Raw genomic sequence first — 14,243 nt, 5'->3', positions numbered from 1 at the left:
GATAGACCACGTGTCGATATTTTTTTCTCATATTATTTTTTCTTTTTTGATTTTGTTGGCTGCAGTTACATCCGTCGCATGCGAGCCGTGTACTAAAAAATAAAATAAAATAAATAAAATAGGAGGAGGAGGAGGAGGAGGAGGAGGAGAGAGAGGAGAGTGCGACACGGGTCTAGTAGTGGCACACTGGAACGACCCCACTAGGTTTTCTAAAAGAGCACCTTGTGGAACGACAGCCTACCAAAGTTCAAATTTTTGAGTGGCAAATTAAACTTTCCCACTCCCCCACTGTCCCACCTACTAATATTGTGGGTCACTTTTTTTGGTACAATAGCTGCTCACCCGACTCTAGTGTAGGAGCAGCCAACAGTATCAAATGCTACAATCTGACACAAATACGAGGGGGCCCTCCTGATGCGGTCAACATATCTTTCTGGAGTGCTGTGCAGCATAGGAAGCCACCCAGTCTGCAACCTTATTCGCCTTTTGATATACGTGTACTGCCTGGGAGGCACTACTGTTTTTTAGCATCAGACAAATGTCACAAAGCAGGGGACTCCCATCCCCCCTACTGTATCCAGTTAATCACTGGGGCTGAGTCTCTCTCAAGAATAATGCGCTTAGCTCCCAACCTCCGTCTCGCGTAAGAGATGTCTTACCAGGTTGCCCTAAGCTCTGCCCTTATAACTGAGAGCCCATCGACACTCTGCTCGCCCGCTGCAATCATCTATGAATCGTGACCTCTGATCACAAAACCCACACTCGCCCTGTCGCCGACTCCAGTGCCACTACCATCAAAGTTTACCTTGAGATAGCTGAGAAGTGGGGGCTCCCAAGAGATAAGGAGAAACCTGGGAGCTAAAGCAGCTAAACGAGGGTTCCAGATGTCCCTGCCCATCCCAGGTGAACTCGTCATAGTAGTAACCCTGATGATCTCAGTCGCCTGGATACGTGCTCTCTCCACAATACTCTACGGAGACTCCTGCCTGTTGTCGAAAATCCTGGCATTCCTACCCAACCATATGTGGTACGCCATATGGGCCAATTGGGTCCCCCACGCCACCGCCCTTGGGCTCTACACAGCCACCCTCAGCTGGTGTACTAGGTTGTCTATAGATCGGGTAGTGTGGCACTGTAGAAGGTCCGCGCAGCTCCAGATCTTTGTTACCCGCTCGCATCCAAGCAACACATGACTGATGGACTCCACGTCCGAGTAGTAGATACAACTCGGAGTGATCTGAATACCCCTCCCCACCAGCACTCCCCTTGTAGGGAGGCATCCCCAAGCCATTTTCCATAGAAACAGGGCCACACGAGGGTGGACTTGCAACCTCCAAATCCATCTACCATCCATCTGCCTAACAACCTTCCCTCCCATCACCTCTCGGATATCCGTGATACGTAGTCTGGATCTGCTTGTAGCTGCCCAAACCAACCTGTCCGTCACCTCCACCGTAGGTAGCGGAATAGCTAGGATCAACTCTGCCAGCTGCATCACAAAGACCTCTCGAATCAGTGGCTCGTCCTACCTGCTCCGGCCTGGAACAATCAGGTCGCTCACTCGACGACCCTCTAGCCTTGATGGATTGAAGAAGGTCGGTATACGACAAAGTACCCCCTCTAATACCCAGCTGTCCTCCAGGGTATCTATAGAGTGCCTATCACCTACTGCCCATCAAATCGCAGCCCGCACCATCAGCGCATAGGAGCAAATCTCCCTCCAAATAAAGGAGCACCGTCGACCAGCCTGGAACTTCTTAGTCGCCGTGTAAACTCCATACTTGACTCTCAATAGGGCACTCTATATATAAACAATCGGGCTCTAGTATAAATCTGGCTGTATGTCGCGCTGCGAGAATCTCTTGCCTCGTCACCAAGGACTGGATCTCCAAATTGTCCTGACGTATCGGTTGACACACAACCTTCCATGCCAACAAGTGTATACCCCTTCCTTCCTGGCTGCCCCAAATAAAATTTTAGAACAGCTGCTCCAACTCTTAGGTGGGTCGCTTTCACGAGGCGGCTACTTAGCATTTCCATGAACTATTTTAAACCAGCGTGCCTGTTCGAGGGACAATTGCACCAAAAAATTCACAACTCTTGTATACATACATATGTATGTATATGTGTGTGTATATATCTACTTAGCATTTTCATAAACTATTTTAAACTAACGTGCCCGTTGGAGAGACAATTACACCAAAAAAATTCACGACTCTTGTATACATACATACATACATACATACATACATTAAGGAAAGCGACCGCCAACAGCACTCTTCCCAGCTCCCAACCATGTGCTCTTCTGGGCATTCAGTGGCCTTGGAACTTTCACAGGATTTACGTAATTTAAATCCTCGATTCTCACAAAGTTGTTCGTTTTTACTCCAGTCTTTTTAGAACTTTCACAGGATTTACGTAATTTAAATCCTCGATTCTCACAAAGTTGTTCGTTTTTACTCCAGTCTTTTTAAATCTCTCAAAGGCTTCCAGTAAAAGTTGGACCACCCTAGTGGACCTGACTAGTTATCTAGGACCTGGATCCAAGGGCAAATGATAGCGTAATTGCTTTTGTCTGAAGTCTACATAGATGACTTCACCATGTTATGCTCATCCTACTTAGTAAGATCTGGTCAAGGAGGGTGTTAGAAAAAGTGGATTGCTTGTGATATTCTAACATTCCCCATTTGCTGAGTGAATGGTTTAAGATTTATTTGGCTTCAATCGAGTTAAACCTGCTCAAGTCGCATGCTAGTATGTTCCATGACACCTGAGTTGATGGATATTCTTTCTCATTTTATTTCCAAACCGATTTTAACTGTTCATTTTGATCCATTCTTGTCTGAGATACTTCCATTCATAAAAATCTCATGTCTTTTACCCACTCTTTTTATTACAACTTAAGAGTCATGCATGCACAATCTCTTCTACGACATTGGATATCACAACTGCCACATATTATATACATAATCTTGCTATGATATCATATATGTCATAAGATTGTGCATGCAATATGTAGCAGCTGTGATATCCAATATCATATATATTATGATAGAAGCAATTGTGCATGATTCTAAGCTGCAATATTTCTTGTTAGAGCAAGGACTCTCTATGACTGCGTATAATAATCAACATGATAAAAGCTTCCATATGGATCGGCATAGTAGAATCATAAGGACGAAGATTGATTTGCAGAATTGTTTTCCAAAAGAAATGAAAAAATTATCACTGTAGAAATGCATGTATTGTTTCAACTGCAAGAATCACCCCATTGATTCGTTCAAGCTGGTTAGACATTACCTTATGGAGATGGATGCCATGCATTATAAGCAAGGATGCAACCAAAATGACATGTTATATGAAAGGCTGATGATCTCATTCCCTTTTTATACTATTATATATCCCATTATTTATAACAATAACAACAGGAGTACCGCTCATTCGAATCTTGAGCCAATGATTGGGTCACCACCAATTAGGTAGCCCTTCTTATCCCATCCAACCTCTGATCACCATTCGATGGTGACAAATGACACCACCCAAGGTGACAAAATCCAATCATATACATCCAACTAAAACTTGCAAGGAAACGCATCAAGGCTTAGATGAGCCAACCAAGTATTTTGTCATCTACTTAAATTTTAATGCATCATTAACGTGATAACTACCAGCTCTTCTCCTCCTGCGATCATACTTTGATCGGTTGCCCATTACTTAAATATAATTGAAACATTATGTAATAATTTTTTTCGTAGAAAGCACCCTAAACATGCAGTACGTGTCACTGACCATTTGCATATAATATTATCGTATGCTTCGAGTATATGGAATCTGAATTACAGTGTACAACTCATCAAACGATCTAATTCTCATTTCCGAAACTAGCCCTAGGCTTTGTAGAAAGTATGAACTAGTCCCACAGTTCACTCAAGCACGTACCCTGCTGGCGCACTTTACCACCGGACACCGTTCAGCCTCGCGCGTCACATCGTGGGCAAAATCGTCATTTTATCTCATTCCCATTCGTTAACTTATACCGGATGAGTTTGATTGCTCCGACGGAGAAGCCTATGGCCATACCACGCGGCCCACCAATGACACCAAAATGCCGTGCAGAGAGGATTCCTGGCAATTAGCCGGATGATTGGCCTGATTCATCTATTTGACGCCAATCAACATGCGCAGAGCTTGATTATATTAGGGGTAACTCCCTACCATAATCAGGTGGATCCAAAAAAAAATCCGAGCGGTGGTGGAGGGGGTCATTCCTGCTTTAGAATATTTAAGCAATGGTGAGAGATGAAATAGCCTTTGAGGCTAAGCATATATTCAGAGAGGCCAACGAAGTCGCAGACTGAGTGGTTGTTTATGTGGCCTGCCACTTCATAGACATCTTGTGGCCTGTTGTGGGCTGAGAAAGGAGAGTTGTCTCTAGAATACTCCGTGATCTGTTGTTTTCTGATTTTATAAGATGTACCCGTATTTGTAACATATGAAATGTATATATATATATATATATATATATATATATATATATATATATATATATATATATATATATATATATGAGTAGAGCTGATTTGTAATCCAACTTGAAAGGTTCAATTTGCAGTCACCATATTGATATTACTACTACATATTAGTTTAAAGTTGAATGCCAAGGCTAGCTCATACATCTTCCATCGTGGCTCACAACTTTATACAATCACTGATCGTTGCATGATGCATGGATTGTCAGTGATTGAGAATTGGATCTCCAGCCGAATCTTAAACTTTTAATCTTCAACCTCTCACCTATAAAAAATAAAAGGAAATATATATTGAGGTTGATATGAAAGTTACAAAGCCTTCCTTATCTAGAGAAACAGTTTGGTGACAATATTGGGCCTGGTAGCATTTGCTTGCAGCAAACAGGACATAACCGTCCCTTTCGTCCGCATCCGCGTGTCGGGTGTCCCTCGGGAGCGTCCTAAACCTACCACTGACGAGTCCAACGCACGCCATAGGAGCGCACTCCTCAACCCCACGGAAACCCAAAGAACACCCAACATGATACCCCACTCCCACAACGCCGGGCCCACAATAGCTGCAGCCCACTATTTGCAAAGCCCACGTCGACATTCTCGCGATCACTGGACCTCAAAGCATGGAGGGTAAAACAGTAAAAGAAAAAAAGGAAATGTAACATTAAAGAAAGAGTGAGTTGTGTCGGGTTAGTGTACGGAACAGACAGAAGTCGCCTGCAGGCGGCTTCTCTTTTGCTTTTCCAGCAGAAAGAGAAACTTAGGGAGGGAGAGGGGTGGAGACTTTTAGAGAGAGAGAGAGAGAGAGAGAGATTAGACCTGTTGGTTGGCGCCTTCTACGTCTCGTACTTTCACTACTTTCTCTCTCCAGCTCTTCTCCAATTGCCTCATTTGCCCGAGCTTGGACCAGATGCGATCCGGGCCGTCCATGGAGGAAACGAGCGGGGAGGATCACTGATCTGCTGCACGCCGTCGGGGAGCTGGATCGGGTTGCTAGAGTTAGGGTTTTTGGCTGGGAAATGGGGAGCATGTCGTCGGACGGGGCGTCGGAGGACCGGTGCGGGAGCTACAGCCCGAGCGCTGATGTGAGTGAGTCGGAAAGCTCGAGCGATTTCTCCGGGCGGAGGTACGGCGGCGGAGGCGGCGGCGGTGGCGCATCCTCTTCCGCCGCGGGGGCATCCTGCTCGTTTGCGTCGTCGCCGCTGGCCGCGGCGGCCACGGAGGCGGCCCGGGCGCTGCTGCCTCGGGGAGATGTGGTGTTCTGGGACGCGAAGCTGGAGAAGCGGGAGACGGATTTTTCTGGTTCATTGCCTATTTCCCCCTAATTTTCTTCTCCCAAAATTAGCATTCTTTCTTTCTTCCTTTGGGAGGGGGTGGGGGTGTGAAAGAAGTAGATCTACCGCATGTTTGCTGTCTTTTCTTATTTTTTGAGTTAATTAATTGGTTATTAAATACAGAGGTGGACATGATGAAGGAGCGATTCGCGAAGCTACTGCTCGGCGAAGACATGTCCGGCGGCGGAAAAGGGGTTTGCACGGCGCTCGCGATCTCAAATGCCATCACAAATCTCTCTGGTAAGATAAATTCCTCTTTTTTGTGGATTTTTTTTGTATTTTTGTTGATTTTTTTGATTTTTTTTTTGTGGGGGTTGGGTGGGATTGGTTCAGCTACTGTATTTGGGGAGCTATGGAGGCTGGAGCCGCTGGCAGCACAGAAGAAGGCAATGTGGCGCCGGGAGATGGAATGGATTTTATGCGTGAGTGATCACATAGTGGAGCTTATCCCTTCCCTCCAAGAATTTCCTGGCGGTGGGACCTTCGAGGTGATGGTCCCCCGACCCCGCAGCGATCTCTACATGAACCTCCCAGCGCTCAAGAAGCTTGATGCTATGCTCCTTGGGATGCTGGATGGGTTCCGGGAAACCGAGTTCTGGTATGTCGATCGGGGGATCCTGGTTGCCGATGCTGATGAGGAGGGAAGTGGGGCATACCCTTCTTCTTCCTTTGGAAGGCCATCTTTAAGGCAGGAGGAGAAATGGTGGCTCCCGTGCCCGCGAGTTCCACCAAATGGTCTGTCTGAGAATGCAAGGAAGAAGTTACAACAGTGTAGGGATTGTGCAAATCAGATACTCAAGGCCGCCATGGCGATCAACAGCACGGTGCTTTCCGAGATGGAAATCCCTGATGTCTACTTGGAGACATCGCCAAAGGTATGGATAGGGACGGTGTGACTTCTAATACAATTTTAAATCTGCTTGATTTGAAAATTTATGGGCTAAAGCAATCGGATATATCTGAATTTCGTTGAAAGGTGCTAATAAGCATGTTTCCTATTTGCAGCACTTGAATTAAATTTTGTTAGTTCACTACTGCTTAGTTTGATAGGTAATGCCTGCAATTTGTATATGTTAATGGGTGTATTTGCATACGTTGAATCTTATCTGGCTAAATTCTGCATTCTTTTCTGTTAGTAACAATCATATAGGGGGTATAAGTGGTCTTAGGAGTGGATGAAGGGAAAGAATGCTGTGCAGACAAGTGATGACAGAAATGGTAGATGCATTAGTTATAGATGTTCCATTTGGTGGTCCTTGATGTAAACATGATAGATAGATGGCATGAAGAAGTAGAAGGGTGATGGAGCAAGAGAAGGCAAAGGCTCACCAGAAGAAGGATAATTTTCAGGAATGACATGGTCATCAAAGGTGTTGTTGGCGATTGCTCGAGGAATCTGAAAGTACAAGAGCCCATTATCTCTTGCATATGAGCCTCATAGCACATCCTCCATGCTCCAGAATGTATAATCAAAGAGATACATATCCAGGAGTTATTTTAGCTTACAACCAAGGATATAAAAGTGGTAATAGTCAGCTGGTTAATAATATAGTCAATGGAAAAGAGATGCCTACTGGGTTCAAGGAAGGTACATGGTAATTAAAACAACTTTCACCAATACTGGGTGGAAAAAGAAGATAAAATAAGACAGATGGTTTAAAACATATGAAGACATGAGCAAACAGCATAATAATTATGTTGGTACATATTATGTCAATATTGTCGAAGCTATGTACCTTGAGAAATAAGCAGGGTAAAATGACACTTAAATGATTGTACAAGATTTTGAACCATAGTAGGAAAGTGATTACGGTATGATGACACATGATCAATTTTCTGAAACAGATGGCCTAATATATGGTATTACAAGTCAAAATAAAATAATCTTGAATGCACCCTTCTGATCACGGAATCATGAGGGAGGTGTAAACAGACAGTTCGTGTAACCAAACCAACAAGTCCCATGTCAAATCTACACTATATTTGTATGAAACTCTCGTATCAAGAACGTTAAGATATGACCTTACGTCAATGATTAATTTCTGACTAGATATGCAGAAAAGTCAATTGTGAGTGTCAAGTTATGGGCCAGGATTGACTTCAAAAGAGAGCGATAGAATTTGACCAGAATGATATGCAAAGCTTCTGAGGCGAAGGTGTGCATTGGGCTGTAGCAGATGCATAACAGGTTTCTTCTGAGACATCAAAATCTAAAGGCTCAAATGACATGAGGAAGGAACCACAACTAGATGAAAGTACTACAAGTGGTGGCTTGAATAGTTATCTCCAACTAATGAATGTGGTCAAGCTTTGACATAAAAATCTTAGAGGTCAGACTGCATCAGATGAAACGGGGAGGTGGATGTATGATGTTAACGAAGCTTACTCTTAGCAAAATACATGTTTTGTTTGGAGCTATTAGAATTGTTTCAGTAACAAAATGGAGTTCGTTGTAAACAACAAATGGTACTTGTATAGGATGAGCCAAAAAGGATTAGCAGAATTCATTAGCACTTATAGCAAAGCTGCAGACAGTGGGGTCCTAGGTTGTCATCACTCAAAGATTTGTTATCAAATGTTCTTGGAATAGAAACTAATGTAAGTTCCTATTTGTTATCCCAGGAATGCCAACTTGTAAGCATAAATGAGGTGTAAATAGGAGTATTCATGATGAAGAGTTGTTTCTGAGTATCCATTGTCATGATATGTAAACTCTTGAACAATTTGTTCTGCTTCATGTGGATAGAGGATCTCTTGGATGAGTTGATCCTTTCATGTTTGCTATGTATAGATTTGACTTGTTATTAGAATCTCAACCAACATGTATTTTTTAAGGAATAATGGATATTTCGCCCAACTGAGGTTCAGATCAAGGCAGAATCCTTGTACCACTTGTGGAACATCATAATAAGGAAAGAATGGCAACTGGGGGAAGTAAAGTTTATCAAGGCCTCCAGAGAAATGTTTGGAACTTAAGCAGAGAATAAAAACTACTAGGTACTAGGTGTGCTAAAAGTCTTGGAAGAAAGGCCTGTAACCTAGAAAAGGCGAACTATCTTGAAAGGTACTTGTGGGCATTGGATGGGTTGGGCCAAAGGTACTAGGATTGGCCCACACTGCTGAAGGCCTGAGGCTAGCTTATACGAGCCCACTCTTAGCCCTACTAGCCCCAATCCTAGCACAGCGCACTGTCATAACTGAACAAGGATTGGCCCAAGTCATTCTTTGGCATGCTTTGGCTGAATTCAACTCAAAAACAACCAGTAGCAGACCTACCTGTTTGATTAAATGGCTATTTTTTCTTTTATTTAGAAAAAAACTAAGACATTAAATGAATACGTCTGTCAATTCCTTGTGTGGGATTCAGGTACTAACTGAGTTTCATTTGCTGTGCTGTTACCTTTTTTAGTATAAAGATTATGATTCAAAGCATACACACCTTTTTTCTTTTTTTTCTTTTTTTCGAAGATTGAGAAGAGAGATCGAGTTCCCAAATTGTCAGCGCCAGCTCAGCCCAGTTTGACAGTAACTTGCTTGGTCCAGCTTTACCAAAATGCAGGTCGAGTCAAGCCGGCCATGGGCTGGCCAGTCCAGACTGTGTCCCTACCAAAAGGGCTAAATAAGATGCCAAGAATCCTTGAAAAGCTCCAATGAAATTCATGACCATAATAGTAAATGGATTAGGGTTAAAAGGGAAGATAAGTCACCTAATACTAGAGAACTACAATATGAGAACCCTTTAATCAGCGGAATTGTGTGATGGCCCATATTAGATTCACTATAATATGTGAATGGAATTAAAAGATAAAGGAAAAGCAGTAATTTACATGTACCTTTCAAGGTTTCAGATGAAGGTAGAAAACTTAAATTACAGCTTAACCTTGGAGAACCTGACAGTAAACTTGGCAGCCAGTTGGTGCTCTTAATATTATGAAAACTAAATTATTGGCTCTGAGGTCACTAGAAGAGTTAAGGGATTGAATCAACAGTCACAATTCTTGCGGCTGCATGGAGATTGGCTGACTAGTGAGACTGTAATGACCATTAGAGCAACTGAATCATCATATATCATTAGAAAAGAAGGGAGGAATCTAGTGTGAAGGTGTCCATAGGAAACTCCTACCATACGAAATGCTCATAGCTCACGAGTAAAACCCTATCACGTTTCTGAATCTAGGCCAGCTTTCGAGTAATGTGTCAATATTCAAGTCGTCAATCATTACACAGAGTTATAAGTTGAATGCCCAAGTGGATCACGAAAAGAGAATCATGTATGTGACATCTATTGTGGATTTGCAAATAGTTCCTTGTTTGCCTAAAATCATCATTTTTAGGGAGGTTCACATGAAACTCAAGGTTCATTGTGTTCTGAAATTTTAATTGGTTGGTATCGTGGCATTCTGATTCTAAGATACAGAAGGAACCAGCTTGGTGAAATTATCCTGGCAGAAACAATTTGCGGTGACTTTGATGTCACTGTTGACCTTTTCTTTCCTCTTCGTGTGGGCGTGAATGCATGTTTGTTTGTGTGCTCCTGTGTTTGTGCATTCAGCTGTAGTGAGGTAAGCAAGCCAGACATTAGTATCTTGGACATCTAGGGAATTGAGTCTCTTGCGTTGATGTAGAAAACATTCTTCTGTTATTTATAGACCACTTAAGGAATGAAGAAAGGAAATGTTAGTTTGAGATTATTGTTATCCTTTGAGTTTGCCTTGACTCCGTTGCTTACATAAATAAGTAGAAATTAATTGTGCACTAGCAATTTTATAACTTTTACAGGGATAGACACCAAGGAAAACTCCTGCTTTTGATTGTGGTTGTGATATCCATGAAATACACATGTGCCTGCGTATTAAAGTACTTTTTTCCTTTGCCTGCATATTAAAGTACTTTTTTCCTTACCTTTTCTGCTACCTCATAATTCACCATGTTAATCAAGTTTATTTTTCATAACATTATGAATCAAGTTTATTTTTCAACAAGGATTGTATCTGGCAAGCATTTCAAGTGGGTTTGTTACTGATAAGATCAAGCCTTTTCCATCTCATGTACCTGCAGCATGGAAAATCTTGTTTAGGTGAGATCATCTACCGCTATATAACAGCTGATCAATTTTCACCGGAATGTCTCCTGGATTGCCTGGACCTGTCATCCGAGCATCATACACTGGAAATAGCCAATAGGATTGAGGCAGCCATGCATGTGTGGAGGTTAAAAGGCCAAAAAGGAAATCCTCAATCAAGGGCAAAGAAGTCATTATGGGGTGGACGGGTCAAGAGTCTTGTGGGTGATACAGAAAGAAGTCAATTTCTGGCACAACGGGCTGAGTGTCTCTTGCAGAGCTTGAGAATACGGTACCCTGGTCTCCCGCAAACTGTTCTGGATATGAACAAGATTCAGTACAATAAGGTTGTCTCGTATTTCCTCCGATTTATATTTTGTACTTAATCCTTAATGTAGATAGTCTTGCTATACTACATGGTATAACGACTGACCAACTGAAAAAGGAAAAAGATTTACATGGAGTTTCTGAAGTTATATTTCTCAATCTTCAGCTCAATCCATATGTTCTTCCTCTGAGCCATCCGAACAATCACCCAATTTTGGGTGGGTCTTATACATGGATTCTAGCTAGGAGATCCTTCTGACTGCATTTCTGCCTTAGTTGGCAGCATGCGGTAGATTATTTGAACCGAAATCACATGATCATCCTTCTTTTTTTTTTCGTTTAAAATCCTTTTGCAGGATGTGGGGCAGTCAATCCTTGAGAGTTACTCCAGGGTCATGGAGAGTTTGGCATTTAACATAATGGCAAGGATTGATGATCTCATTTTTGTGGATGATGCAACAAAGAGGTGTGCAGCTGCAGAATCTGTTTCCATATTTAACCGAGGGCTTGGAGGACTACCTATTCAAAAAAGGATCTCGCCTAGCCCCTTCTCTGTCTCTACCCAGAACACCCCCTATGCCTCACCATTCGCCACGCCCACATTTTGTTCTTCCACTCCAGTGATTGGAAGCCCTGGAAGAGCTCATCCTTCTTTAAGTAAGAGCAGCCTCCAAGGACAGCATGATGAGAAAGCAGGAAAATTCATATCTGGTGAGGTGGAGAGGCTGTGGTCATATACTGGTAATGTGAGTGCCAGGAGAGATGCAGGACATGCCCCTGAACGGGACTGACTTGTGAACAAACAAATCGAGTAGAATGCAGTTAGCAAAGAGATGGATCGGTGCAAAACTCATCAACGGAAAGCATTTGAGGAAGAGGTATAAGCTGGAACTTGTCAGGCTGGTCAGTTTATTCTTGTATAGAAATAACATAATTCAAGTTTTGTTCTTTACTCTCCAATACAGAATCTTGTTTATGTGCATGCTACCTATTACTAGTGGAAGCGAACAGATGGTTTCAAAAAAAGTTGTTGCATTTAGCATCTAATTGATGTTCAAGGGTATGTCTTTTGTAAGTTTTTGGTAATCATCAACAGTATCTCTCAAGAGAATCATGTTTATATGAACTTCCAGTGGCAGAAAAGTATGCCGAAGTACCCAATAGGTGTATCAAGCCGTAGGAAATGATTTTTGTTTGTTCCCGGTTCTCCCAGTCATGATGTTTACTGATAGCATATTGGAACTGTGTAATTGCAGATTTTAACTGGCGCTATCACTTGGCGATTTCTTCAATCTGCAGGTAGAAAAGCTGTTGCTCTTTTTATTCGCCCTCGTTTCATCTTCTCGATGAAATGTGAGGTGATTCCCCTGCTGTTTTTCTAATCTCTCTAAAATTAGACAGCACAATATTTGCATGATTTTGTAAATGCTCTATTGATCAAAGAGATTCATTTCATGTTTTAATTAGTTTCATTTTGTGCACCAATTGATCAAGTTGCTGCTGCAATGTTTGATTACATATCCGAATGAGATAATTATCAGCTGGTCATTAAAGTGTTCATCAGCAAATCTGAAAGATGTCGAGAAAAAAAAAATCCAGAATACGCGCTGCGACATAAATCAGCAAAAATAGAAGTAGTCCTAAGAGAGGAAGGGAGTGATTATCCTCAAATAATAGATTGTCGCTGCGACCAACATAAGCCAGCCAATCAACTGTTTGGTTACCCTCTCCAAAAGTTGTGGGAGGTTGTGAAGTAGATGCATATTATCCTGCAACTCCAAATGTCATGACGAAGATGATGGCTTTTAGAGAGACCTGTGCTTCTATTCATCCGGCTTAACAGCAACCAGATTTCTAACTAGATTTGATTATATTTGAGTACCTTAATAGCAACTTTCCCAAGCACATCAAGATTTGGCTTCTGGCACTGAGCAAGGAAGAAGTTTTGTAGCACCTGCACCTACCATACTCAACAACTCATCCCTCAATAAAAAGCCTGTAGCAGATGTGCTTCCAATCGTCGAAACTTTCCAAATTGTTTTAAATTGATCATGAGTGCTGGTCCAGTTCCTTCACAGATTGTAGTCAAATCCTTCAATAGTTGCATCAGAAAACTCCATTGCAACACGAAGTGGAGTAGATTGGGAAGTACAAAAAAGCAAAAGATTTCGGCAATCTATCTCTAGCTAACCAATCAGCATATCTGTTGGATTTGCAATAGATATGTGGTGCCTTGTAGAAGTTTAGTTGTGCATCACCACAGCCCAGCTTCTGATATCGACACTGTTCACTTTTCCCAAGGACGGTAAAGATGTCCCTCCGGAGGTGGCTGCTTGCTTAGTCTTTGGTAATAAAGATCTTGTGTGATTTTACTCTCTGATACAGATTTGAGGAAGTCACCTTGTGCAACAGGATTCACTTTCTTCTTTTTATCAGCAAGAAATATTATTTGGTGTGGTAAATGAATAATTCAGTGAGAAAAATGAATAATACAAAGATGTTTGGATGTATTCTTGTAGCAAGAAATATTATTTGGTGTGCCAGAACTATAACAGTAACATAATTAACTTGTAAATCTCATGACCGGATCACGTTTCTCTCTGCAGCTACTCTGTATTTAATTACATGCACTTGTTTTCTTTTTTTTCCTTCTTGATGCATCAGTCTGAGCCAGAGACCAAAGCTGAGTTGAGAAAATTCGCAGTACAACCATGGCGTTGAGGAGAAGGCGATGCAAAACTCAAATTGGCGAGGTAGTCAGCAGATTGATTCCGCCTCTTTGAAAGTGTGGAAAGCTGGGAAAGACCACACTTTAGCCTCGCAAATGTCGAGATTTTCCAAGAAAGGATGAAGAAGAATAAGAGGAACTAACGTTGCACCTCTTCATAGCCAAGTAGGCAGAAACCCCTTTCAGGATTTTTGTAGTGGGGTCTTCGACAGGGAAAAATAAGAGTGCTCCTCTACAACCTTAGCAGTCGCATTTCAATTGATTAATAT

At 42.1% G+C, this 14,243-nt stretch overlaps 1 protein-coding gene across 6 annotated transcripts; it reads left to right on the top strand.

Annotated features, from left to right (window-relative positions):
• The first annotated feature begins 5,245 nt into the window (after nucleotides 1-5,245).
• LOC103722953 (rop guanine nucleotide exchange factor 1-like) lies at nucleotides 5,246-13,410 on the top strand. Of its 6 annotated transcripts, none has more exons than XR_005506837.1 (7): nucleotides 5,246-5,825; nucleotides 5,981-6,097; nucleotides 6,191-6,732; nucleotides 10,916-11,266; nucleotides 11,603-12,124; nucleotides 12,503-12,545; nucleotides 12,741-13,410. XR_005506837.1 is itself a non-coding variant. In XM_008813709.4 (5 exons), exons 1-5 carry the CDS (start codon nucleotides 5,543-5,545, stop codon nucleotides 12,035-12,037), a joined length of 1,728 nt encoding a protein of 575 aa, XP_008811931.1. In that variant the 5' UTR covers nucleotides 5,246-5,542; the 3' UTR covers nucleotides 12,038-12,402. The 6 variants fall into 6 exon arrangements, 1 of the variants encoding a protein (XP_008811931.1); XR_003382979.2 differs by lacking the exon at nucleotides 12,741-13,410 and adding an exon at nucleotides 12,212-12,306 and having other exon boundaries at nucleotides 12,503-12,712; XR_606559.4 differs by lacking the exon at nucleotides 12,741-13,410 and having other exon boundaries at nucleotides 12,503-12,712.
• Nucleotides 13,411-14,243: the final 833 nt, after the last annotated feature.

This window comes from Phoenix dactylifera, chromosome 18, assembly GCF_009389715.1.
Source record: "Phoenix dactylifera cultivar Barhee BC4 chromosome 18, palm_55x_up_171113_PBpolish2nd_filt_p, whole genome shotgun sequence".
In the NCBI taxonomy this organism is placed as follows: Eukaryota; Viridiplantae; Streptophyta; class Magnoliopsida; order Arecales; family Arecaceae; genus Phoenix; species Phoenix dactylifera.
The sequence above is the reverse complement of the archived record's forward strand: the minus strand, read 5'-3'. Positions and strand labels throughout refer to the sequence as shown.

Bases quoted from the DNA above. Each gene is read 5' to 3' on its own strand.
- LOC103722953 (XM_008813709.4), top strand. From the start codon at position 5,543: ATGGGGAGCATGTCGTCGGACGGGGCGTCGGAGGACCGGTGCGGGAGC. The intron at 5,826-5,980 runs GTTCATTGCCTA...TATTAAATACAG, and splicing joins GCGGGAGACGGATTTTTCTG to AGGTGGACATGATGAAGGAG. The intron at 6,733-10,915 runs GTATGGATAGGG...ATGTACCTGCAG, and splicing joins ACTTGGAGACATCGCCAAAG to CATGGAAAATCTTGTTTAGG.